General features: G+C 35.0%; 2 protein-coding genes across 2 annotated transcripts in view; one reads left to right on the top strand and one right to left on the bottom strand.

The window, feature by feature from the left end:
- LOC131692132 (5-hydroxytryptamine receptor-like) overlaps nt 1-27485 on the top strand; it is a 589846-nt gene that overhangs the window by 536317 nt on the left and 26044 nt on the right. The gene's annotated exons all lie outside the window — the stretch shown is intronic.
- LOC131692133 (uncharacterized) lies at nt 3407-4720 on the bottom strand. Its single transcript, XM_058979005.1, has 2 exons — nt 3661-4720; nt 3407-3591 (listed from the first exon to the last, which is right to left on the bottom strand). The coding sequence occupies exon 1, from the start codon at nt 4714-4716 to the stop codon at nt 3760-3762; it is 957 nt and encodes a 318-aa protein (XP_058834988.1). The 5' UTR covers nt 4717-4720; the 3' UTR covers nt 3407-3591; nt 3661-3759.

The raw sequence follows: 27485 nt of genomic DNA, 5'->3' as shown, positions 1-27485 counted from the left end.
GGCGGGTACGTAGACAAGATACTTCTTCGTACACGGTCGAGTGTTGTTTAGTTAGTTTATGCGATATATCGATGATGTTAAATGGGTTATATTCGGTCCGGAGATAAACCTTCTAGGGGTCTGTTGTATTAGATGAATATAATTTATATCGAAATTGGCCTTATTTTGCATGCGGATAAATATTCAAAACGACCTCAATTGAGCCAGAGAAACTGTTTCTTGTCGAAGATACCTTCCCATTAGGCAACACTATCATGCGGGCTTCAGTACCTACGCAAAGGTTTTATCGGAGGAAACAGAAAATAATGCAACGAAATTTAAAAGAATAGAGTAATTGGTACTCTTAGGGATGTAAGGAATACAACCAGCATAAAAAATATGTGAATTTGTAAATTACTTATTCAGGTACGTAGTCAGAGGGGGGACTAGGGGCTAAAGCCCCCCCTCCCTTGCAATTTTTCAAAAATAAATTTAGAAAACAACATGTTTTTCGGTGATTCTTAAAAAAATTGTAATTTGTGTTTGATTTCAACAAATTAGTGCGAGAATTGTGATGAAGATTGCTATTTCGAACCACCAAAGACAGCAGTCATGATATCTACTCAGTAAGCTGAGTGTGATAAAACAGTTCTTTTCATATTATGTGACTCGTCGGAAGAACAAAAGAAACTGTTACTTTAAATCTTGCTGTAGGGATCTGTCGGATGATTGAGTCGCGGAAGCAAGAAGTGGTGCTCCAGCCAAATACGGAAGCTATTGTCTTCCGGTCTTTTCGCATAAGATCGAACATTCGTGATGCAAAATATTTGCTGAAGGTGGATATGGAGGTTATGCTTACGCCTTTATCGAGTTCTACCATGTCAGGCACTCAGTGCTGACGCCATTTAACAAATTAGCCCAGGCGAAACCAGTCATTTTGCATAACAACTTGTAACACGCGGTTGATCCTCATATATATGGGCAATGAGAAAATCAATGTTCGGCTACAAGATATGGTACCACTTACTTGCACCGTGGCTATTAAAAGATTCCTGACACATTTGGAAGAAATGGAATTCATTATAAAGGACACATCTAGGAAGTGGTTCACCATATAATTAATGGTGTTTTTGTGGTAAGAATCTAAGACCCATTTCCTACTATCTGACCTTGCAGGTAAAAACATAATGCGATAATATCATTATACACATTATATCTTTGCACATCCATAGTCTCCAACACCATTACGATTACCTGAAAAACAAACATTTGCCAAATTTTGGCTGTTGTTCAGGTAATATTCCTTCCGTGGAATGAAGAGATACTGAAATTATTGAGCTTGTTTGGTGGTGTCAATCAATAATACATTCAACAAATTTTACGTACCGACAAGTTCCCAGTCACCGTGCGTTTAGGCGGATTTGACGTGACTTCAAGCCGTGTGTTTTTTTTTATCAAAATGCTAACCGCTCTCCCAGTGACGGCGCCGGTGGTTGAGTGTTAAGCGTGACCGCCACTCATTCCAGTTGACCTGGGTTTCAATCACAACCGAGGTCGTTGAGATTTTTCTGAGGTGATAAAATCTTTTGTCACAATCTTCCTTCGGAAGGGAAGTAAAGCCGTTGGTCCCGGTCCATGAGTTGATGGATCGATTCTAGTCCAGATAGTTGGAGCCACCTCTCTGGCGTCGGTAAAGAAGAAGTAGAATCCAACATCTATACTTACTAACAAATATCCTCTTCCCGTGATATTTGTGGAGTACGCAGTAGTATATACGGCCTCCGGCAAAAACAAGTATCGGACTAACATTCCGTCCCCTTCCTTCCGCGATCTACGTTCGGGCCTGGCCGGCACCGGTATTAATCAATAAACACTTTAGGATTACCAGGAGTTGCACATTGAAAGATGTTTGTTTCGTTAGTCCCAAGCATAATTATCTTAATTATTCCCTATGCAACTTCAGCTAGTCCAGATCGATAACAGAGTAGCAGCCAGGGGTGGTCGTACAAGCACAAGCACAAGCATAAATGATAACCGCTCTTATAACCACCGTAAAATTAGCTATATAAATACGTTAAAATTTAGAAATAATATAAAACTATTAGTAACAAAACGAGAACAAGGAGTTCAGGACATTTGTTTGGAACCTGTCATCAGTGCACGTTATATGTCACCATTAACCGTGCATGAAGGGATCCATTTACCGTGCATTTAAAATTTTGATTGATATTTCAATAAAACGATGAGATGAGAGGATTTCTGGTTTCAGTGAGCTAGTTCCGTAAATTTCGTGGTTTTGAAACTGCACGGTGAATGGAGCATGCACGACGACTGGCGACTTGACGGTAAAGTTGAAGATATTTGTAATCAATGTTAAGTGATTTTCATTCGATTTGTGGACAATTTTTTTAAAATAAATTAAATTGTGGGCAGTTTCATTTAGTTGATTAAATTTATATTTTGATCCTATTAATCACTAAAAATCCTTCCTAGCTGGGGCTCTGATTTGCCAGATCTAGGCCAGTCTGTAAATTAGTTTCATTTAAATAGAATATATCAAAAAATTGTGTTAGTATGATATCTTGGAACTGGTGATACTCGCAGGACGCAAGATAAAAAAATAGTTGAACCGTTTCTGCGCATCTACAAATCGCTTGCCAAATCAGAAGATTTTGTGCGAATTTCGACATTCTCTTCCACAAATAAGATCAAAAACAGGCAATCTATTTTTAACGCCAAAACGGCTAATTTTAGGTCAATAATATCTTCGAAGAACTTGATGGATGTAATATGTCCTTTCTTTTGGTATTATTTTTTTGCTTAATCCACCTACGAGTGAGATATTTTCATAAATTTTCTTGAAAGTGATTGTATTGAAATGATGTCTTCAGCAAATGTGTAGCTCTTACTTTTGCGAATAACTTTACTGAAGACATCAAATATCTGTTTTGAATACTTTAAAAGTTATAGCTTGTTGTTTGTGGATTACCCTTTGTTGCCTATTTATTGCTCAATATAGTAGTAAAGCATTTAAATTATCCAAATATTATTTCGATAAAACGAATTTCGTATTTCCTTTTTCTATCTACAATCGCTAGAAATAACCACCGAACAATTCCAAGTTATCTACATGGAACTTGATCACTTATCGATGCAAAAAATTTCATTTGCGCGAACCTGATGACTGCAATTTTTCTATGTTACAAACATCTGATTGATCTGAAACATATCTTAGAAAATGAAAACCTATATAAATAACTCCGAGCAACGGCGTAGCCAAGAAAAGGCTTCAGGATCCAACCTCACCCATTGTCCCGCACCCAAAAAAAATAATTGGATTGATGAGAATAGTTCATTGATGCTGACTGACATTATCAGGAGTTTTTTCGGCTAATCAGTCATAAATTAGACAGCGAAAACAACAATATTGCTTTTACTTCCAACGTTTCAATGGATTTATTCCACCTTTATCAAGGATTCTAAAAATGTATAGCTCTTGGTAGTTACTGAAGTACATAAATAATTTTACTTACAAAAACTTTGTGTTTTCTTGTAAAGTGTAATGTTGTGGTAAAACATGAACTGTCCTAATGTATACGCGTCATCTGATAGCTATTTTGGTCAAGAATTGAAAAAAAAAATTATATTCTGTGTTTAATTTGCTAAGATATATCTACTCACTGCTATTGTTCGCATATTCATGCACCTACTGTATTTTTCGAAATTTTTCTGCGTTTGAAACGATTCTGTTTCGCGGGTAAAGAAACGAGGGAAAAAGCGCTATATTCGATCTGGTAACTGTACTGAACTTGACGGTTGTTGAGTGTTTGCTATAATCGTGCGTATGGTAGTATCGGTAGTGTAAGTGTTGTCAGTTTTATAGTTTCTATTATGTAGTGTTTGTAGAATTCCTGCATATATACAACTAAGTCCGTCGGTATCTGTGCGTTTGTTTACAGTTTTTTGCTGGTTGATGATATGACACATTTCCAATATAGGAAGAGCTGTCGTTCGGTTATGTTGATCGAGTATCTTCACCTTGTTTACATCGAAGTTATGATGATGTGTAATGCTGTGTTCGAGGAGAGCTGTTTTTTGTTTTAGTTCGACTATCTGGATGTCTTCACTGGTGTGTCCTGCTTCCCTGAGTAAGTTAAGCTTTTTTATGTTTGAGCGGTGTGCAGCTATCCTTGTTTTAAGCATGTTAGAAGTCATGCCCACATATGATGATGGGCAGTTTTGGCATGGTATGCTGTATATCACATTGCTCAAATTATCCTGCGGTATGCTATCTTTGACCTTGCTGAAAAGATTTGCTACTGTTTTGATGTTGCGAAAAGCTAGTGAGACATCCGGGTAGTCTCTTTTTAGGGTTTTTGCTATTTTATGCGTCAATGACGGTATGTTTGGAAGTGACCGGTAAGTATGTTTCAGGTTTTCATCAGGATTGGAAAGTTGTGTGGTAGGTATTGCGCGTGTTTTGTTATTGTTAATCAATCTGTTTCGCAGCGACTTTGGGTAGTCGTTTTGTTTTAAATATTTGTCCATGATTTGGATTTGCTCCGGTCTGTTGAGATTGGTAGATAGTTTTTCCACTCTGCTGATAAAGTTTTTTGCCACGTTGATTTTTTGCTGGTATGAATGGTATGAGTGGAAGTTAAGAAAACGTCCACTTGCTATGGGTTTGGAATACCACTCAGTACGTATCTCTTGGTTTTCCGTGCGTACTAGTACCATGTCGAGATATGGAATTGACGCATAAAATAGCAAAAACCCTAAAAAGAGACTACCCGGATGTCTCACTAGCTTTTCGCAACATCAAAACAGTAGCAAATCTTTTCAGCAAGGTCAAAGATAGCATACCGCAGGATAATTTGAGCAATGTGATATACAGCATACCATGCCAAAACTGCCCATCATCATATGTGGGCATGACTTCTAACATGCTTAAAACAAGGATAGCTGCACACCGCTCAAACATAAAAAAGCTTAACTTACTCAGGGAAGCAGGACACACCAGTGAAGACATCCAGATAGTCGAACTAAAACAAAAAACAGCTCTCCTCGAACACAGCATTACACATCATCATAACTTCGATGTAAACAAGGTGAAGATACTCGATCAACATAACCGAACGACAGCTCTTCCTATATTGGAAATGTGTCATATCATCAACCAGCAAAAAACTGTAAACAAACGCACAGATACCGACGGACTTAGTTGTATATATGCAGGAATTCTACAAACACTACATAATAGAAACTATAAAACTGACAACACTTACACTACCGATACTACCATACGCACGATTATAGCAAACACTCAACAACCGTCAAGTTCAGTACAGTTACCAGATCGAATATAGCGCTTTTTCCCTCGTTTCTTTACCCGCGAAACAGAATCGTTTCAAACGCAGAAAAATTTCGAAAAATACAGTAGGTGCATGAATATGCGAACAATAGCAGTGAGTAGATATATCTTAGCAAATTAAACACAGAATATAATTTTTTTTTCAATTCTTGACCAAAATAGCTATCAGATGACGCGTATACATTAGGACAGTTCATGTTTTACCACAACATTACACTTTACAAGAAAACACAAAGTTTTTGTAAGTAAAATTATTTATGTACTTCAGTAACTACCAAGAGCTATACATTTTTAGAATCCTTGATAAAGGTGGAATAAATCCATTGAAACGTTGGAAGTAAAAGCAATATTGTTGTTTTCGCTGTCTAATTTATGACTGATTAGCCGAAAAAACTCCTGATAATAGAAGCTCGACAGTCAAGAAGACATTCATGATGCTGACTGACTTCATTCAATATTACAATAATATTTATCAAATCAGTACACTGATAACCTGTCGTTTTAAACCATGAGGACTTTTGAAAATTTGTGGTAATGGGATCCTGACCTGTAAATCATCTATTGGTCTTAATCTAACAGTTGTCTAATAACATCAATATCAAATACCTGCCTGAACACATTCCAATAGACACTCATTCCAGAGTTCTAAAATCAATCATAATCCTCAGATTTCCTATTTTATTTGAATGGATGGAAAGCGAAGTTGGAAACACAGAAACATGAAACATAGAACTGCTCACCGATTGCAATTGCACAGTATTTAACATTTGCTGAACAAGTCTTTATTTTGGGAATGCGTAGAGTTGAGATGAAAACGTAATATGATTAATAACGAGGGTAACACTTTCCGAAAGAAGAGTAAAACTTATGAAAAATGGCGTTTTTCGTTTGGCTCTAGCAGGTCTTGACCACTTTTGATGACCTTTTAATTTTTGTTGTGTTACCAATTATATGAATAGGTAAAATAGATGTTCGCAAACAGTAATTTAAGGTTAAGATTACATCATTTCACAACCTCCAATTCCGGAGGTTCAGTATCCTCGATGAATTTTACGAACGTTAAACAGTACATCACCTGATAAAATAACTTTGGCGTTATATCCTCTAAGAAGTATTCATGGAGAATTTACTCTTCAAACAAATCTAGTTCGAGACTTAATATCTTTAGCAAAATTTTGGGGAGCGCTATTACAAACCACTTTGTTGAAGACATGAAGGCTCCGTGTGTTCAGGGTATCAAGGTTATTTTAGGCTATTTGTACCTTTAAATTAAATTATTATGATTTTACTGTTTATGATCTTCTACTATTTATAAAAAATAAATCAAAAATTCAAGCTTTTATCCAAAGCTTGAATTTGTGAAGCTCGCAATAAAAAGTTGTTTAAGATAAAAAATAGATTAAGGAACATTTCGTAAATATCATTTTAAAACTCGGTATACTCCCTACACGTAGTATTCATTCCTGCAAATAAAGTTGCTTTAAATGATAGTCTCAATAAATTCGCTAAAATCGAACTCTGTTACTATTTTTTGAAAAATTAATTCTCCATAATTTTAAAACTTCAAATATGACGGTTTCGGAATTATGCCATTTGGAAATTAAGTTCGATTTTCACCAAACCCCCACCAAACCGAATTTCTAGCTACTCCGTTGACCCTAAGTAAGTAGAAACAAAGTCGTTCTACACTCGTTCACAAGAAATTTCTTCGAATACTGCCTATTTATTACAATACAGTGAAAACCCCATTTGATTGGCCCCCGATTTTGTCAGTCTCATATGAAAATATGTTTGATGGGCTCTAACAGACGAACAAGGCTGAATTTGAGTAAACCATTTCTTGAGCATATTTTTTTTCTTGCATCTTTAAGGCAAATATGCAAAAATATTTTTTTTTTTGCGCTAGAAGGCCCCTTTAGGAGAAGTTTATATTATATAATCAGAAATAGCTATCAGACTAGATCAAGCTAAGGGAAGAATATTTTAACAGCTTCAGTTTATTATAAAGAAAAAGAAAATTGCCCGATGTAGTCAATGTCAGCTTAAAACACACCATAAGGCTGATAAAAACGGGTCTTTACTATATTTATTATTCACTGTGTCCCACATTAATAGGTACATCCCATTTTCTGAAGATTTTTTTTTTTCAATTGCATCGAACTACACGAATTTTTTGGTAGTTTTCAAGGGGTTATTTTATCGACTTCTTCCAACATTTTGGTGAACCTATTCCAATTCATGCGATAGTTTATGTTAAAAGGGCTTCCTAAATTAATTGGTATACTTAAGGGCTTATATGTTGCGGATTGAGATAATAGAGAAATTTTCAACCTTTTTTCCTACATAATATTACAAAAGCTTATTAAACAACTTTCCCTAATAAGGTTGTAAAAATTAAAAAGTATTTGAGAATTATTAATAGCTTTAGTAAACGAGGTAGTGACCGTCGCTTCACAACGCAGTTTATTTTTCATGACTTGCGGTGAGTACGATTTCTCGAATTGCTGAGCTGGAAGTTATGTAATAGAAGTTAGTTTTTATAATTCTTTATAGATTTAACCCGCCGAAAATCGCGCTAATGCCTCGGAATGAGACCCGCTGGTGCCCTAAGACGATTTCGTTAGATTTTCAGAGCAGCGAATACCCAGTTCACTAACACAAGTGGCGGAAGGTTATCGAAAAGTTTCGTGGAAACGAATATTCCAGTGATGATGATATTCTTTAACGGGTTTCGAGAGTTTTAGGATGAGCGATAATAATTCAAACCAAAGATACTACTGGGAAGGCCCTTTTAAAAAAAAGTCGATATCGAAGTAAAGTTTGAACAATGCACGCATGCACTTTAGAGGTAGCGAGATATTCAGAGCTACAATTTCAGTTTTTAGTTCTCTGCATGTGTTATCAAAAACATCGCGAAACGTAAAGTTCTAAATATTCTCAATCGATATAATATCAGAAGAAAGTGATAAGAGTTATAAGAAATGTCTCATCACACTGTTAGGTGGATTAAAAACGTTTTTACAATAAATTCGGCTGTGTCTCAACCAAAAGTCCTGGAGATCTGAAAATTATTTTGCAAGTATCTCATACATTGAACTAAATAATAGATTTTTTGCAGAATTTTTCGTAGGTTGTTTTTTTCGAAAAAAACGTTGGTCGATAAAATATTCTGACAGATAGGGATAACTGCTCAACTACCAAAAAATAGTTTATTTGGTTTTTGAGGTCGCTGATTACGATTCAGACAACAGAATTTGTAAATTCAAAATGTCGGCTACATAATGGCAGCCATTTTTTTTTTTCGAAATCTACGAATTTTGTTACAATGAGCATAAAACTTGATTTACATGAATTTATGACGACGCAGATTATGATTCTGATGTCGGAATCGTAATCAGAGACCCCGAAAACCTCTTTGTAAGATGTTTCAGGCTAATATTAAAAAAATGAAATTTGGTTAAGCTCAGTCGCCATTTTGAATTTTACATTTTCGACCACAGAATCAAAATCAGCGACCCCGAAAACCTATATAAAGCTAAAAATAACAGTATAAAATTTGGGGTGGGCGTAACGTATTGGTAAATCGATTGCCTTGTACGCAGCGCACCTGAGTTCGGGTCCCGAGCCCGCACATAGGGTTAGAAATTTTTCATAAGAGATTTTCCTAACCCGAAGAGGCGAATGACCATAAAACCTCTATAATCGAAAAAAAAATCGCGTCGCAAAGGGTTGAAGTCAAAAATATTAGAAAAAGTCCACGTTTCATTTCCAATAAAACCTACCCCCCTCCCCATAGACAAGCGTGGCCTTTCTCGTGATCCCTACTCTCCCCTAAACTGTCCATGTAGTATATGGATGGCTCTTATCAAATAAATTAAACTAATTTAATCAATTAAATCGATTAAATGAACTAAATAAATTTATTGAAAAAAATCAATAAAAAAAATTAATTGAAAGACTTTTATCAATACATTAAATTAAATGATTTAAATTAACTGTATATTTTAAATAAAATAAATTAATTGTTTGAATTAAATGAATAAAATAATATCAATAAATCAAATTAAAAAAATGTATCAAATCAATATTGTTTTTCTTTCTATTTTAACTGTGTAGTCACATTTTCTTTTTTATATTTTAACGACATTCAATTAGCATGAGATCACTGGGTAGGGTAAGTTATGAAAATTTGGAGCCCTAGTACTCAAATGAAAACAAGGATGTGAAGTATACAGATCGGAAATCTAGAAATTGGCAGGATCATTAGAACAGGCTTAATACCTTACGGGTTTAACTTTTGTCTTCTGCTGATGAGGGTCTAGCTTAGGCAGCACACTTACGAATCACTCAAGTTCACCAGCATGTCTCTTGACAAAGGCTCTCACGGTATAGAGGGACAAGTCTGTCTTTGCCAAGAGACATACTGGTGAACTTGGGTGATTCGTTGTTATGCTGTCTAAGCTCAACCCTCATCAGAAGAAGACAAAAGTTAAGCCCGTAAGACATTAAGCCTGTTCTAATGATCTTGCCACTTCTAGTTTTCCGATCTGTATACTCCACATCCTTGCTCTCACTTGAGTACTGATGCTCTAAATTTTCATAACTTTCCCTTTCCAGTAATCTCTAGCTAATTAAATATCCTTAAAAATATCAATGGGAATAAAAATGAAGAGCCAATACGAATAGATGTTGTTTATTTAAATTTAAACCGTACAGTTAAACGCCTGTATAACATGAAGTATAGTGCATTGCATTGCGGTTTCTGTCTTATACTGACAATCCCCTTTCAAATGATTTCCATGTTGATAGGAAGTTTTCACTGTTTTATCGAAAGAGGAAACCGACATCTTGGCTTTCGAAATGGTGTCGTCATCTTGCATTTTCATATGGCGACATCCAATTAATTTCGGCATCTGTTCGTCAATCCTATTCGGAATATACTCATATTTCGGTAGCCACCATCTTGGGTTTTGAAATGGCGACAGACATCGATTTGTATCATTTACTGGTGAACCCCATTCCGAAAATCTCCTATTTTGATTTGGTGCGATACTGTACGTAGTAACACTTTTTTTTCGAAATTGGTTCGTGTATATTTTAGTAATTTCGGATGTACTTCGTGGAGAAGTTGCGTAGATCGGATATTAAGCAAACAAAAAATTAAATAAAATAAATAGAGGACACAGCGTATCTAGATGATTGTGGTAATGGACATAAAAATTAAACCATTGCGATATTACAGTTCCTCATTGTGCTAACAAACTCTATGGGATGATTATACTTATACCAAATTTTTTTTTCTAAATTTCATATTTACATACATTAGTTATATTGATTGAATCTTACTGCGGCTAAATCAGAATCAATTATGGAGCCGATCGACTTCTGTCGGATTTGGAGTACCATTAAATATTCTGCAACTACATAAATGTAGCCTATTCTAACGCATGTCACAATTAGCTAATGTCTAACATAAATTCAAAGGGGGAAGGTTATGTGCTTCTGAGTTTTGAAAGTTTCAAAGTGAAAAATTTGACATAAAATATTTTGTTCATTTAAATTGAATGGAACTGTGGTGCTGAAGGAGTGCTGGGAATAATACCTTTGAAGTAACAAGAGTGGTTACCTGTGCGAAGGCAACTTGTTCTAAGTACATCGTTGCAGTCACTCAAGTGCAGATATTTCTCCCGACATTCTACTGTAGAAATGAAAGTGAAGAAAAAAACAATAAGAAAGTTGTGAAGAATAAAAACGAATCAGAAACTTTGCATGGAAATCGCCTGAGCTTTTGTTGCCTTGACTGGCAAGCATATGCTGCAGTAGCAGTCGCTCGCAAACAATTCAACTTTCCTGGAACTTTGCACGAAACCTACCGTGTAGTTCAGGATTGCCATGTACGGCTTTGGGGAAGCACATTAGGAAAACTTTGCAAAGAACTAGATCCATTTCCGATCGTAAGCTGAAGCATTGCTTTGTCGGCAACTTGAAAGACAATCACTTTTTTGTTTTGTCTAGTGTTTTTAAGTGAAACGATTTCCGCGCCTAATCCCAATAAAAAAAATTAACTCAAGACGTAAATTATAAAGTGGCTGATAGACAAAATTGCTAAAAAACCAAACTGAATCTAAATACATCCAAACACAAAATTTCTTACTTCACCGCGTTTTATGATTGGTTTCAAAGTTACTGAAATATTAACAATACTTTTAACCAGACGATCCACGAAAGTCGAACAATCGCCTCAGTTGGTTTGACTTACGATTGGCAGCATTTCAAAGTTTTTTTTGCCTTTACCTACCCTCCATTGCGGTTGGCGAAGCTTTCATTCTACCCGAGCCGTCCTTTCCAGTACCGTCTTTACGCATGGGCACACTGGGCCAGGGCCAGGGGCCCCGGACTTTTCGGGGCCCCCAACTTAGGATGAATATAGAATCATAGTTCCAAAAAATAGTAGCACTTAATTGTGTATAACTCTTTAGCTTGCGGGGAAACAATGGATCAGTTGCTCGAATTCACACATTGCACCTTATCCAATGTGATTTTAGAGAGCATCAGACAATCAACCGGAGTGATGGTAGCGATAGGGAACGAGGCACCACATTATCAGGATGGTATTGGACCAATTCAAATGTCAATCCAACATTTTGATTCAAGTTTCAAATCATGTTGAGCAAAAACATTTTTGAATTATCTTCTACAATGCTGGTTTAGTCTATTATGCACATACACAGCCATTACATGTGGGAATCTTGGAAAATTGCAGACTTTCACGTACAATTTTTCTTGTCAGTATTAATGTTTGTGGCACATATGGCCAACTGTGCAGCGTACAGAATGAAGATGATTCAAAATTATACGGCAATCAAATTATTCATTTAATGAAAAATTCAATCAACGAATCATTTTGAACCTTGAATAAGGAAGAAATGTGCCCAAGTAGCACGCTTTGTTACTGTATAGTATTTGTAACTCTTTTGGTAACAACTATGTTATGGAAAAAGCGCACTTTGTTTGTATGTTGTGCAACATGTTCCTAATTGCAGCAAAACAATGGAAACAATAGCTGTGCCATTTGTCGAGCACTCGGTAGTTGGACAGTTCTGTTTTAGGGTGGAATGGCAAACAAAGAGGCATTTGCAACTTGTTAGACTGTTTGTGCAAGTTAGCAAAGTTTCTGATTAGTTTCACAACTGTTATTGGTGTTTGCATACTTAACACTATTGGCCAGCTCTTTACTTACATAGTTGCACAATCAGTTTAAAAACCCGTGGAAATTATTTTCAAATATATCCAACAATAAAAAATATTGTGTAGCAGTTGTGCAACATTTAAAACCTCCAACAAGTTGCAATTGCTACTTGGGTGGACAACCGTACCGATCGTTTCAATTTGATGGGGATTTGGTAAATCGTTGGGAGTGATTTGGCTAAAAAGGTTAATGTCACTCCTTTGGTCCTAAGCTCCTGGGATAGATTATAGCGCCTTTACTCGCTCCAATGAAATGTTTTCTACAATACGTACCGTAAACCGGGGTGATATTGATCATTTTTCGAAGTGATCATTACATATTTTTCAACACCACACATCTTCTCAAGTTTAACATTTCAAGTTTAACATTTTTAAACCATGTACTGATGTATGGTGAAGAAGATTTGATGGTTTTACCTCAAATTGTTCGCTGATAATTATTTGTCCAAAAATGATTTCAATTTCAAGTCCGCTTTCGTATTCCGGAGTGACTTTGATAACCTTCATGTTCACCCACATTAAATTCTTGATGTCAATATTTCATTCAAATGTTTGTTTAGACTAATTCTGAAAAGATATTCAATTATTAAATATTAAAAATAGATGTTAATTGGCATTGTACAAAGTATTCCACTCTACTGTAAAATTCGAGTGACCAAAATTCGTAAAATTTGAGCCCAACTAGAATAAAAGAATCTTGAAACATTTTCAACTGCTCCACTTGTTTTATTTCAGTAGTTTATCAATATACAAAAAGTCCCTTCTATTTTAACGCTATGGAGTATTTAATATACAAAAATATTGCGAATTTTAGTTGGAGATAATCTGAAATTATTTCCAATTAGTTTTACAAAAAATTGTTTTCAAAATAATCGAATTATTAGAAATAAATTTGGCGCACCCCACTCTAAAGAAAAATGAAAACTCACCTAGAATTTATTACTCTTGTTAAAATCTAAGCTTTATTTGTTTAATAATAAATAGACACTATACGAAGCTTCGTAAAATAAGGTAAAGTGAAATTTCGGTTTTTTGTGGTTTTTGTACCCAAAAACCGAACAATATACTCAAAAAATATAACAAATCAGTATTTTATAAGTTTTAGAGCAAAACTCATTTCAAATTTCAAGGATTCGGTATACTATTCTGGCCAAATAAGCAATCTACGAGAAAAGTTTCGAGTGATCAAAGTCACCACGATGATCAAAGTCACCCCGGTTTACGGTATATAAAGTTCGAAAGGCACCAGGAGTGGCAACAAGGTGGCAAAATTTGCACAAGGAAGCCGTACAGAAAGTGGAAGAAGAAGATGTCGAAATTCGTTACACAGTCCTTGTTTGGCAAGCGATCCGCGCATGTGGAAAATTTTAATTTCTTCATCACAGGGATTGTGAATGGACAAATCTTCATGAGAACTTCTAAAAATGACTCCTGGACTTTTTATTTTTTTCAGTTGGTTTATTTGATAGGCACAAATGCGTTAACTTGGCGGTGCCAAGTTGTTTTTACATTTTGAATATCTTAAAACTAGGAGGTTACAATGTTGAAATATTTTTTTATAAAAGAGGAAAATTTTTACAGCTATCTTAAAACTAGACATTCAATACTATATACAACAGTGAGTTACAGTAATCTGTTTAATTTTTTTTTGCGACTATCTTAAAACTAGGAATTCAGTTTAATTCTCCTCCTGGACTTCTTGAGATTTCACGATACTTTCGCGGCCAGATTAGGCATTTTCCACTATGCTGTCCTAGTCTGGTACAGAATCAATTATGTTATTTTTGTACGACACCCCGCCTTATCAAAAATATTTTAGGTCGTCAGAATCAGGAATCAGTAGTCGAAAATTTGTGCCTCACGGTCACGTGCATTCGTTGTGACCTATTTCGAGTGTTTTACATTACTGGTATTGAAATGAATTTTTTTGTAACAAATTTTTGTTCAATTATGTTTGGGTTTACATTTTGTATAATTTTGCAGTCAAAGTAATATAGCATTTGCTTTTCGTATTTGATGAGCTTCGTTGGTAGATGGTTGCATTTCTGTTTGTGGGCGATTATTAATGAACTGCTAATAGTTGTGTCAGTGAATTGTTGAAATGAATTGTGTTGTTCATATTAATAGGTTCGAGTAATTTCGAAAGTTGAAAAGGCTAATTATTGTTATTTTTTCTTTCTGTCTCTTTCTGCACTGAGTGCTTATCACCGACATCAGAGAGGCGACTCTACCATCAAAACCCTAGAATTGCCACTTAACTACCGGCGCCGTGTTTGAGATACTAATTTGTTGAATATGAAAATACGTAGTTGTTTGCTATATTCGTTTCTCCGAACCGTTCGCTATAAAAGAAAGTACAAAACTTCTGTTAAAATATATAACAAAAATCTACCTCACCGGTAATTTGTGTAGGAAGAGACACTATTTCAAAGAATCCTGTAGCGAAAAATATGAATATCTAAAAAGAATGAACTTCGAATCGCGCGCTTCGACATAATGTCGATTGATTTCAATGACTGCAATATTCAATATTATCATCTGTAAATGTAGTTTAATTATGATTGAAAAAAGTGTGGCTTTTTTAAATTGGGAATTGACTTTTTCCAATTGAGAACAACTTTGTACGAATCAATGTAACTTTTGTAAATCACGTAGTCGTCATCTTTCAACAAGTTGAATTTTATTGGCTCATGACAATGATTGAATGAATCGTCGACATTGTAAAATGGACGTTTAATGACGGAGGCACTCTTCAGCCCCCAACAACGGCTTACAACAATGAAGATCAGATTACACCATATGGGGTGGGAATAGCGCAGCTGGTAAGTCCATTACACTGTACGCAGCTCACTTGAGTTCGAACTCCCATAACCGCATATAGTATGTAATGCTCATTGTCACTTTCGGTAAGATTGTTCAGAAATGCTATATCTTTTTAAGATCTATCAAAATCATTTTCTGTTTTTCGACGGTACCTGGACATTTACAAGGCCATCTATAGTGATGGAAATCTAAATTTTTTCTCGATATATGTTGATACCTACAGTATTTTTAATACTTTCACATGGTTGAATGATTTGGCTTAAATTTGAAAAATATAATATATATTTCAAGGTGGCATAGATGGCAGTATATGCCTGTTCAATTATAGGGGCCCCTCAACGCAGTTGTGCCCAGGGGCCCCGAGTGGTCTTAAGACGGCTCTGGTCCTTTCCCATTGTAGCCATTCACTCACCACAACTTTCAATAGGTTTTTTTTCTTCTTGTTCACGTTGCCGTTCCACTTCACCAAATCAACCAACGCAACGGTAGGGCATAGAGAAAACCCGATTTCCTACGATACTGGCTGAGGTTGTGCGGCGGTGGCAGCAATCAATCAATGTTGAAAATTGGCAAACCGCAACCCCATTTTCCCGGGACTTTCAAATACACACTCGTGATGAACGTTCGCCTGACCTGACTGATTGTACGCCACGCCGCCGTGGTCCTGATTGGATTGCTGGTGGGCGATTCATTAACTTCATGCATTACCCGCACCTTTTTCTTTTTGCTGAAGCACATTTAATTACTAATTAAACCCGTACTGTTCGGGCGGTTATCCCATCGGGGGCTGCTTGGCTGCCAATTAAAGATACATCTGGCGGAGCATTGATCGGTTTCTTGTAAAATCGAGACCGATGGAAGTTGCTTCGGGTGGGTGGACGAGCTAACGAACGTTTTTGTGGAAGTTAGCGATCATAAGCCTTCTCGTGATTGTACTTCGATTGCATTACTTTACCATTTTGAATTGCTTTGAAATATCCTGCTTCATCACAGATTTTTGTACCTGGTTATATTTGGGAACCCAGCTTTGGAATATTTCAGTTTGACACAAAAATGCTTACTTATTTTCTATAAAAAATATTTCCACATATGGTCGGTGTTAAGTCAGACCAGAAAAAGTCGCAAAACATCAAAAATGAGATAATGATAGAACTGGATAAAGAATTTCTCCAGCTACATTCGACTTTTGCCAGATTCGAAATATGTAGCAATAATCAAGAATTTTGGCGAAAATTAATTTCAAATTACAAAGTAAAGGATGCAGCGATTCGAACTTTAAAAACGTTTTTCTCGAAATCACGAAATAGTCACTTAGTCCGGTCTGACTTAACACCGACCATATAAGCATGGGCTAAATAGCAGAAAAAATTGATTTTAGGGATTTGGATCATTCGGGTACAATGAATGCTTCCTAGTAGTTCCCACACGTGGTGCGAACCATACCTTTGTTTCTCCACCAGCAGACCATGACAACCCAACTAATCGCCGATTGCTGGTTCTGATGGTTCGAGTTTTTGATTTAACCTTTCTTTTTATGCATCATTTTAGAACTCGAATACTGATTTTTGTTATTGCCTGGAGTTGTCACGTCTAATTACAATGTAATATAGATTTAAAAGTTTATAATGAACACAACCAACCGTGGAATCCTAGTGTTCTTGATTGAGAAAGGCACAACTCTCGACAAACATATGATGACGGCCTAAAAGCCAACTGTCAAAATCCACTTTGAATGGAAATTCCAGACAAACCGTTACTAGTCGAACACAGTTCACAACAGTTTATGAAAGAGAAAACTTTTCTCTTTCGTTTACTACCAACATCTGTGATTGGCGTGTAACGGTTTGTCCGTAATTTCCATTCAAAGTGGATTTTGACAGTTTGTCGAGAACTGTAGGATTCTATACGGATGTTTACGCTGCAATGTGCGTCCAGAACTAATGTGTTCGACAAAAATCCATTTAAATGTAATGTCTAACTATAAGGTGCAATTGATTAATGGAAACCACTTAGCATGTACTTTAATATTAATTTTGTTAATGGTAGGAAAAACGGTTACAACTGTCGGTTATATGTATAAAGAAGAGAACGGGAACCGCCCTGCCTATTATGGAATCTGCGTTTTATTTCCACCATCAATTCTGCTCTAGCTACCTTGTAGTTTTTTTTACTTTCTGCCAGTCATTTGGTTGTTTTCAACCTGAGTTCCATTGTTGGGGCGCTGACTGTTGGCAGTAAGCGATCCTTCAGCTACAACAAAAACGTCAGCCTTCGATGAGAAGCAATTCCAAGGCATTGTTTTTGTAGAGAAAGTGTTGATATAAGTAGCTTACATTTTGTTGTGGGTCACTTTTTATATTCCATTTAGATGGTTATAAGAACAGAATCAATTACTACCATTCCAAATGAAAAGAGATTTTCTTATCACCACTGACTACAACAAAAATTCTGTTTTAATCCACCTAATGGTGTAATTTTGTCATTCTCATTTCTTCAAACAATGACTCCATGGATGGATATGTTAAATATAATTGTGGAAATGTCTATTATATTCTTAGAACACCATGCACCTATATACAACGGCTCGCCAACCACGAAATCGATGAGCTGAAACCAAAAAATATTATAATTACAGGCCAGATTCGATTATCCGTAGGGAGCAGAAAAATTTCACTTCGGATAATCGAATCAAAAAATAATTTTTTCTTCATGAAATATATTTGTTATATGTTGAAAAACAGTATCTAAGGTACATGCATTAATGTTTGACTTATGGACGAATATCGATCACTTTACATTCTACAAAGTGAAACTAAGACATGTAATAAGTTATTTAGTCAACTTATTTTATGTTAAGGTTGAACAGAGAAGGGGCAAAAAACGAAAACGAAAAAAGCAGTTTTTTCCACACCATGTGTTAGATCTTCATAAAAATTAATCAGCAGTACTGTAACAACATTCTACATAAGCTAATTGATTTTTATGAAGATCTAACAAACGGTGTGGAAAAAACTGCTTTTTCGTTTTTGGCCCATTCTCTGTGCAACCTTAAAGTATTGTGTTCGATTAATTTGGATTAATATACTTATGTTTCGGTTCATTCAGACAGAAATAACAACTGAATTTGAAATTAAGCACCACTGGTTTGTATACAACAACAAAACTTTGGGAATCCTCTAAGAGAAGCAACATGCTAGATTCCACTAAGAAGCCCAAGAATTTGTTTCAAAAGCATTAAACACAAATACAGTAATGGACGCCTGCTGAACGGTCTGCTGGGCGTCGCCCAACGTTGGTCCATGGGGATGAATTTTGCACACGTTGCGAATATCAAAAATGCCCAACTTTTTATGCGCACGACACCAAGAAGCGTGCGTTGTTCAATCAGCGGCAGTATCATCATCGTCCTCATGCGCTCTAGAGATATTGTTTAGCGAGCCAATCAGAAACTAGCTGAATTTTGGTTCTTTGATATTTTAGCTATAAATATGCTTGTTCAAACGCGTTAAATGATTCAGTTTGTTCTACATCGTCGCACAGCAAACTTTTTTCTCTTGTTTGCTTGGTGGAAACATCATCCAGGATCTTCATTTGGCCATTGTTCGGCAATCTACCGAGTCGCTTAAAGGCTGTTCAGTGCATCTACTTCGTGAAGAATTATTAGCGCTGTTCTATTCAGAGCGTTGTACAGTACTGACTACAGTGAAGATCCTATTTTACTCGTCCCTGTGTTTGTCCGCTTCCGATTTTTTCTACAACAGAGTTTGTCAGCTTTTTGATCCGATTTTGTCAACCACATTTAAGACAACGTCTTCTGATTGAATTCCCCTATGTTACACGATGGATTAAGCGAAAGCCTTTGTGTAAGTGTGTTAATAATTCAAAATGCCGATGTTCTTAAAGTATCTAAAAAGTTTCAATCTTTTTTCAAACTGATGCGATAATAGACTGATTCCGAAGAGTATTTTAGGGTTTTATTTCATACCTTAGATAGTGCAAAACAATCTGAAATCAATATGTTCAGATTTCGTCAGTCCTAAATACACAACGGGGCTCACAAAATCAGTCATTGTATTCATTCTAAAAATTACAGAGGCATCTACAGGAAAATGTAGATTGTAGCCAACCGATTAGGTGCATCAAATTTTATAGCACACCGAATTGAATTTAAATATTTGTTGATTAAATGAAATTACTTTATTTTCCCAAATTATTGTAATTTTCAAGAGTTTAAAATTTTGTGCTTCCAGGAAATGTAGCTGATATCAATTTCCATCGATTTTTGTATTTAAATATTAGGATAGAAAAAAGTTTTTTGTTAAAAATGCGAAATATCTGTATTTCCACGTATTTTTGTGAATATTTTGTGAGAACATAAAATTCTGGTTTTCCAAAAATTGTAGCTAGTATCAATTGTAGTCGATTGGTGTACGAAAATATGTAAGTCATCGCATCAAATTCAAAACTATATGCTAATTAAGTAAAACTTCTGTATTTCTATGAATATTTCATAATTTTTTAGAAAATATTTATTCTTTCAGAAACTGTAGTTGGTATCAATTGCAATAATAGACGTGTAATGAACTTTTATAAATCATAATATGCGGAAAATTGAAACAATTTCTTCGGACTACGGATAATCGAATCATTTTCTACGGATAATCGAGTTACGGATAATCGAATATGGCCTGTATTTAGTTTAATTAACATTTGTTCAATGGCGACTTCTTGCTAATTTATTATAGAACGCGGGGGTAGGTGTATAATAGGGCATTGCAAAAAAATAATTGTTTTTTAATTCTCGAAGGCCCCCCCTCTCATATTGTGACAAATGTCAAAGTAAGTTCAGATGCCAAATTTCACATTATTTGGACAATTCTAGACCCCCGCCCACTTCGCTTGAAATTTTTGAAATTGGTACTATGGTAAAATATGGAGGAAAAATATATTAAATGCTATAACTTTTGAAGTGAAAATTACAATTTATACCTCATTTTAAAGAAAATAACCTTAGTATTTGAATGGAGATATTTTTGTTACTAGAAAAATACGGGAAGGTGGGGTACTGGGTCATTTTGGCCCCAAAATCCCCAATTTTTAATATTTTTTCTGCTCCGTGATGCAAATCATACATATTTTGCAGTTTTTCTAATGTGAAAAAATCTCAGAAATCGATCTGCACCCTTTTGACCTTAGTCCATATACGAGAAGTTGGAGTTATAGGGCTATTTGTCATTCATATTAAATTTTATCATTTTCTAGTGCATATATCTCTATTATTCTTCAATCAATTTTCATAAAATGTAACTTTATGTGTTTTATGTGCTGTGCACCATTCGTGTTCATGAAATAATTTACAGAATGATGAAATAATATTCATCGAAACGTGAACTGTGGTTCACGATTCGTAGTATAATAGTCAAGCTCATAAAATCATGAAATATTATTCATGGATTCGTGAACCGGTTCATGATTCCAAGTACATGATTCACGATTTATCTCGAGTGCTTGTGATATTTAGAACATATGCTATTTCATGCAACTTTTGAAATTTTCACAAAATTTAGATTTTGTTCATGTTCAAACTATTAGGATGACCTCGAATATCGTTACCGTAAAATGGGGTATCTTTGATTACTGGGGTAAGTTTGATCAAATGAGACTTTTTTCAGTAACGTACGATAACATGATTCCCTCTAACAAAATCATCGAAACAAAATACAAATCGCAGTCTAAATATGTTCAGCATCTATCTACAACGATTACTTTTAAAGAACACAAGTACAAATTTAAAATGTACAACTCTCATGCATCGTTTCAATCTGTTTAAACAATCCCTTGTATATTAATTAAATCAATCAATTTCAACTGAACTGATTATTTTTTTAGAAACGCTTTTAATCCACCTAACAGTGTGATGAGACATTTCTTATAACTCTTATCACTCTCTTCGGATATTATATCGTTTGATAACATTTAGAACTTGATGTTTCGCGATGTTTTTGATAACACATACTACATGGGATAGTGGCAGGACTCAGAGAATCGCTCAAATCAGCATAGGACAACATCAGTGCTAGAAATCTCAAACCAAATCAATGGGAAAGCGAAAAAATGGCCCATAAAATAGACATACCAACGAATTATTGTTAATGCTCTGTTAAAAAATATCTATATTGTGGTGGGAAAACTGAATATTCCTAAAGGGGTTATATATTGTACTGAGCCAAAAAAAATCGATTTTTTTTTGAATCGATTTGAAGTTTATATTTTACTCAAATTTCCAACACGACTGAGAACTAAGAAATCAACGCTTTTTCTAGAAAACGGCGATACTATCAGTGATACCATTCAAATAAAATCAACAGTGAATATTTCCACACTTGGTTTTATTTCCTATTTAAGAACTATTGTGTTTTTTACATCCTAGATTGCATGATTCAGTGATCGAAACCCAAAACTTCATAAAGTATTTGAAATTATTAAATTAATATTTGTTTTTGCTATTGAAATTGACAAAATGATAGTATCGCCACTTTGGCGATTGTTTACTTTTTCGGTCCCACCTATCAGCATTGAAGTATCGTCCTTACGTTTTTTACGTATTTACCGATTTCGTCCGTGTTTTTTCAATAGCGATCATTGTTACTATTTACAGCTGGTTTCAGCTTGATAATCCTAAAAAAATTCGAAAATAACAGTTTAACCGCTAAACTGCTAGCAAAAAAGTATCGCCCTGTTTGTTTGCATGGAGCGTGGAGGGCGAAACTTTAAATAAACAAACAAAAATACAGTTTCGCCCGTTCTATTTTTTGCTGTAATTTAAGAAAGCAATATCGTGGAATCAAAATTTTTAGGTTAATTTGTTGCGTTTCAAAGCCCTCATTCGCATGTATAAAAAAGCCTTATGTTTACATTTGTAAGTATCGCCCTTTTCACAAAAAAGCGTTGAAATGAATTCGCAGCTTCTGATATTACGTTATCTCTGAAGTGCATGCGTGCATAGTTCCAAATTTTACTTCGACATCGACTTTTTCTAAAGGTGATTTCCCAGTAGTATCCTTGATTTGAATTATTATCGCTAATCCTAATGCCAAAGAACAAATAAAAACCTCTCGAAAACGAACCGTTTGGGAAAATCATCATCATTACTGGAATTTTCATTTTCACGAAATTTTTCGATAACCTTCCGTCACTTGCGTTAATGCACTGGGTGCACAGTGCTCTGAAAATCTAGCGAAATCGTCTTAGGGCACCAGCGGGTCTAATTCAGAGCTATCTGTGCGGCGAGTTAAATCTGTAAAGAACACTAAAAATTAATTTCTATTCCATAATTTTCAGTTCAGCAATTCGAGAGATCTTGCTCACCGCAAGCCATGAAAAATAGACTACGTTGTGAAGCGATGGTCACTATTTATTAAAAATCACGATTAAATAAAAAATTAAACTATTAAAAAATTTCAAATAGTTTATAATTTTCACAAACTTATTAGGAAAAATATTAGTATTAATAAGCTTTCGTAATATTGTGTAGGAAAAAAGCTGAAAATTTCAGTATTTTCTCTATCTGCAACATATAAACCCTCAAATATACCAATTAATTGATATACGAATTGGAATAGGTTCGCCAAATTTTGGAAGAAGTCTATAAAAAAACCCCTTGAAAATTACCTAAAAATTGTTGTAGTTCGATACAATAAAAAATCCCCAAAAATGAAATGTACCTATTAATGTGAAACACAGTGAATAATACATACAATAAAGACCCATTTTTATCAATCTCATGGTGTATTTTAGGCTGACAAAATGGGGACATTGACTAAATCGGGCAATTTTTTTCTTTATAATAAACTGAAGCTGTTAAAATAATCTTCCCGTCCCTTGATGTAGTCTGATAACTATTTCTGATTATGATGAACTTTTTATTTTTGCATATTTCCATATTTCATGATAAGGAAAACATGCTCAAGAAAGGATTTACTCGAATTCAGTCTTGTTCGTCTGCTAGAGCCCATCAAACATATGTTCATATTTGGCTGATAAAATCGGGGTTTCAATGTATTATAATAGATATTCAGCATTCGAAGAAGTTTCGTGAACGTGTGTAGAACGACTTTGTTTCTACTTACTTGAAGTCAGCGGCGTAGCCAGAAATTTGGTTTGGTGGGGGTTTGGTGAAAATCGATCATACTGTCCAAACGGCATAATTCCGAAAGTGTAATTTTTGAAGTTTTAAAATTATGCAGAATTATTTTTTCAGAAAATAGTGACAGAGTTCGTGTCTTTAGCGAAATTTTTGAGACTTTATTGTAGTCATGAATATTAACCTGAGAAAATTCACCATAAATACTTCTTGGACGATATACCGTCAAAATTATTTTATCAAATAATGCGCTGTTTAACGTTTGTAAAACTCATCGAAGATACTAAACCTCCGAAATTGGTGGTTTCAAAATGATGCTATCTTGACCTTAAATTACTGTTTTTTAACATTTGACCTATACATATAATTGGTCATATAACAAAAATTAAATGCTCATCAAAATCGATCAGGAACTGCTAGAGTCGAATGGAAATCGTCATTTTTCATAAATTTCTCTCTACATTCGGAAAGTGTTATCCTCGTCATTAATCATCTTACGTTTTCGTCTCAATTCGACGCATTCCCAAAATAAAAACCTGTTTTAATCCACCTAGTGGTGCAATTGTGCTTGTCTCATTTGTCCAGACTACGATTCCATGGCTGGTTATGTTCAATACAATGGTGGAAATGAATATTACATGTTCAGTACGATATGCACATACATACAATGGATCAACAGCCACGATCTTGAGATACTATGTGATACTGAAACATCGCTTGAAACCAGCGGCGGATCATGGAGAAAGATTTGGGAGGTCTAGGTCCTGCCGAAATTTTTCAACTTGTTAAGAAATTTTAAACTAGTTTTAATTTTAAAGTAGCAACCCCTCACTGCATACCCCCCTCGGGCCGGTATAATTGAAGATTTTTAGAGTGATTGCATAACCTTTTTATATGAGAAAGGCAAAAATGTACCAAAGTCTAAAAAAGTCAATTTTTGTCAAACATCTCAATGTTTCATGCATTTTAAAGTCATTTGGCATCAAAAATACAAATTTGACTTTGAAATTTTTTTATTTCAGTTTATATGAGAATTTGCTGCGTGATTGCACTCTTCAACTCGTAACCCCGGAACCGGAAGTCCAATCAATAAAAAATTCAATAGCAGCCGATGGGAAGGTTGTACCTTTCATTTGAGACTAACTTTGTGCAAATCGGCCCAGCCATCTCTGAGAAACAGAGGTCACATTTTTTTCCACATACACACAGACATTTTCCGATCTCGACGAACTCAGTCGATTGGCACATGACACGGCCCTCCGGGTCGGGATTAGATTGACGAATTTTAGAGTGAATGAGAAAGACAAAAACATTTTTAGCAAATGTTGAAAGTTATGCATTTTTTTGGTGAGCAGTTCTATGTTTCATAGACATTAAATCAATTTTAACTTCGCTTCCTATTAAATAAAGACCCTTATTACAGTACATCTCTACGAGCTCAATTTGAAAATAAATCTGAGGATTATGATTGATTACAGAACTCTGGAATTTTCTAGTGGAATGTTTTCAGGCAGGAATATGACATTTATGCTATTAGACAACTGTGAAATCAATACCAATAGATCAGTTACATATCAGGAGGACCCCATTCCGACAATTTATCAAAAGTCCTCGTGATGTTTGCAACAACAGGTTATCAATGTACGGATCAGATAATTGTTATTGTAATATTGAATTAAATCAGTCTGCATCAATAAATTTTCAACTTCAATTCAATTTTTTTTTTTGGTGTGGTGGGGGGGGGGCGGTGGTTGTATGGTGGTCAACCCCAAAACCTTCTCTTGGCTACGCCGTTGCTTGGAGTTATTTATTTCGCTTCTCATTTTCCGAAAGGTTTCAGATCGATCCGATGGTTATAAGTTAGAAAAATTGCAGTCAGAAGGTTCGCACAAATGAACATTTTTGCACTGATAAGTTATCAAGTTCCTTCCAGACAACTTGGAAGTGTTCGGTGATTATTTCTAGCAGTTGTAGATACAAAAATGAAATACAAAATTCGTTTTATCGAAATACTGTTTGGCTTATTTCAATGGATTATTACTATATTGAACAATAAATAGGCGACAAAGAGTAATCCACAAACAACAAGCCATAACTTTTAAAGTATTCAAAATAGATATTTGAAGTCTTCAATAAAGTTATTCGCAAAAGTAAGAGCTACAAATTTGCTGAAGACATCATTTCGATATAATCACTTCCAAGAAAATTTGTGAAAATATTTCACTCATAGGGTGATTAATCAGCAAAAGCACAATACCAAAACAAAGGGCATATTGCCTACATTATATTCTACGAAGATACTATTGTCCTAAAATAAGCCGTTTTGGCGTTAAACATAGATTACATGTTTTTGGTCATATTTCTGGCAATGGGAAATGATAAAAATCTTTCGTCCGCATTTAATGTTTAATATCTCTTTTGATAATAGTCCGATTTCAACAATCTATAGCTTGTTCGAAAGGTATTCGTTAAAGCTATCTAAAGACACATAAATTGTTAATCTATATTGTCAATTTCGGCAGATAATTTAAAAATATGCGAAAAACGCCATTTTTACGCATTCAAACATTCATATCTTGGAAACTGAACATCAGAATCAAAAACAAATTAATAGCGTTCATACTGTTTTTTAGTTCTTTCATTTAAAATTGGTTTGGATAAGATCGGTTCAGCCATTGCTGAGAAACACGAATGAGAATTTGTCCGTTACATACACACACACAGACACACACAGACATTGTCCCAAATCGTCGAGCTGAGTCGATTGGTATATAAGACTCGGCCCTCCGGGCCTCGGAAAAAATCTTGAAAGTTTGAGCGAATTCTATACATTTCTTTTATAAGAAATGTAAAACATTTATAAATTCTTCAATCAATGCATTGTGTACTGAACTGAAAACTGAATTTTCCTAAAGGGATGATATCAACAAATTTTCGAGTGGATTTGTAGTTCATACTCTCAATAGCGTTTACACAAATTCCCAACGCGGCTGAGAGCTAAGCACTGAAATTTCAGCTCTTGAAATCTTGCTACCTCTGAAGTGCATGCGTGCATATTTCAACCTTCACTTCGATATAGACTTTTTCCAAAAATGAGAAGGGAAAATCATTATCATTGCTGGAATATTCTTTTTCACCAAACTTTTCGATAACCTTCCGTCACTTCTATTCAAAATTTTTAAAGACTTTATAATTTACATACATTATTTATTAGGAACAGTTGTTTAAGAAGCTTTTGTGATATTGTGTGGGAAAAACTGAAAATTTCTTAATTTTCTCTATCTGCATCATATAAACCCTTAACTATACCAATTATTTTAGGGTGCCCTTTTTAACATAAACCATCGAACAGATGGGAATAGGTTCGCCGAATTTTGGAAGAAGTCGATAAAATAACCTCTTGAAAACTATCTAAAAATTTATGTAGTTCGATGCAATTGAAAGAAAATATCCTCAGAAAACGGGATGTACCTATTACTGTGAATAATAAATACAGAAAGGACCCGTTTTTATCATCTCCATGGTGTGTTTTTTATGCTGACTAAATGGGGACATTAACTAAATCGCGACAATTTTTTTCTTCACAATAAACTGAATCTGTTAAAATATTCTTTTCTTCCCTTGATGTAGTCTAATAACAATTACTGATTATTTAATATAGTCTTCTAGCGCAAAAATTTAAAACAATTGATTTTTTTTATTTTTGCATATTTGCAAGATAAGGAAAACATGGTCAAGAAAGGATTTACACAAACTCAGCCTTGTTTGTCTACTAGAGCCCATCAAACATATTTTCATATGAGGCTGATAAAATTGGGTGCTGATCAAATCGGGTCTCCAATGTATTATAAGGGACCATCCATAAATAACGTAGCATTATATGGGGGAGGGGGGAGTTTTGTATTTTGTGATGATGTGTGA

This window comes from Topomyia yanbarensis, chromosome 3 (assembly GCF_030247195.1).
Source record: "Topomyia yanbarensis strain Yona2022 chromosome 3, ASM3024719v1, whole genome shotgun sequence".
Taxonomy (NCBI): domain Eukaryota; kingdom Metazoa; phylum Arthropoda; class Insecta; order Diptera; family Culicidae; genus Topomyia; species Topomyia yanbarensis.
Note: the sequence above shows the minus strand (reverse complement) of the source record. Positions and strands in the feature narration are given on the sequence as shown.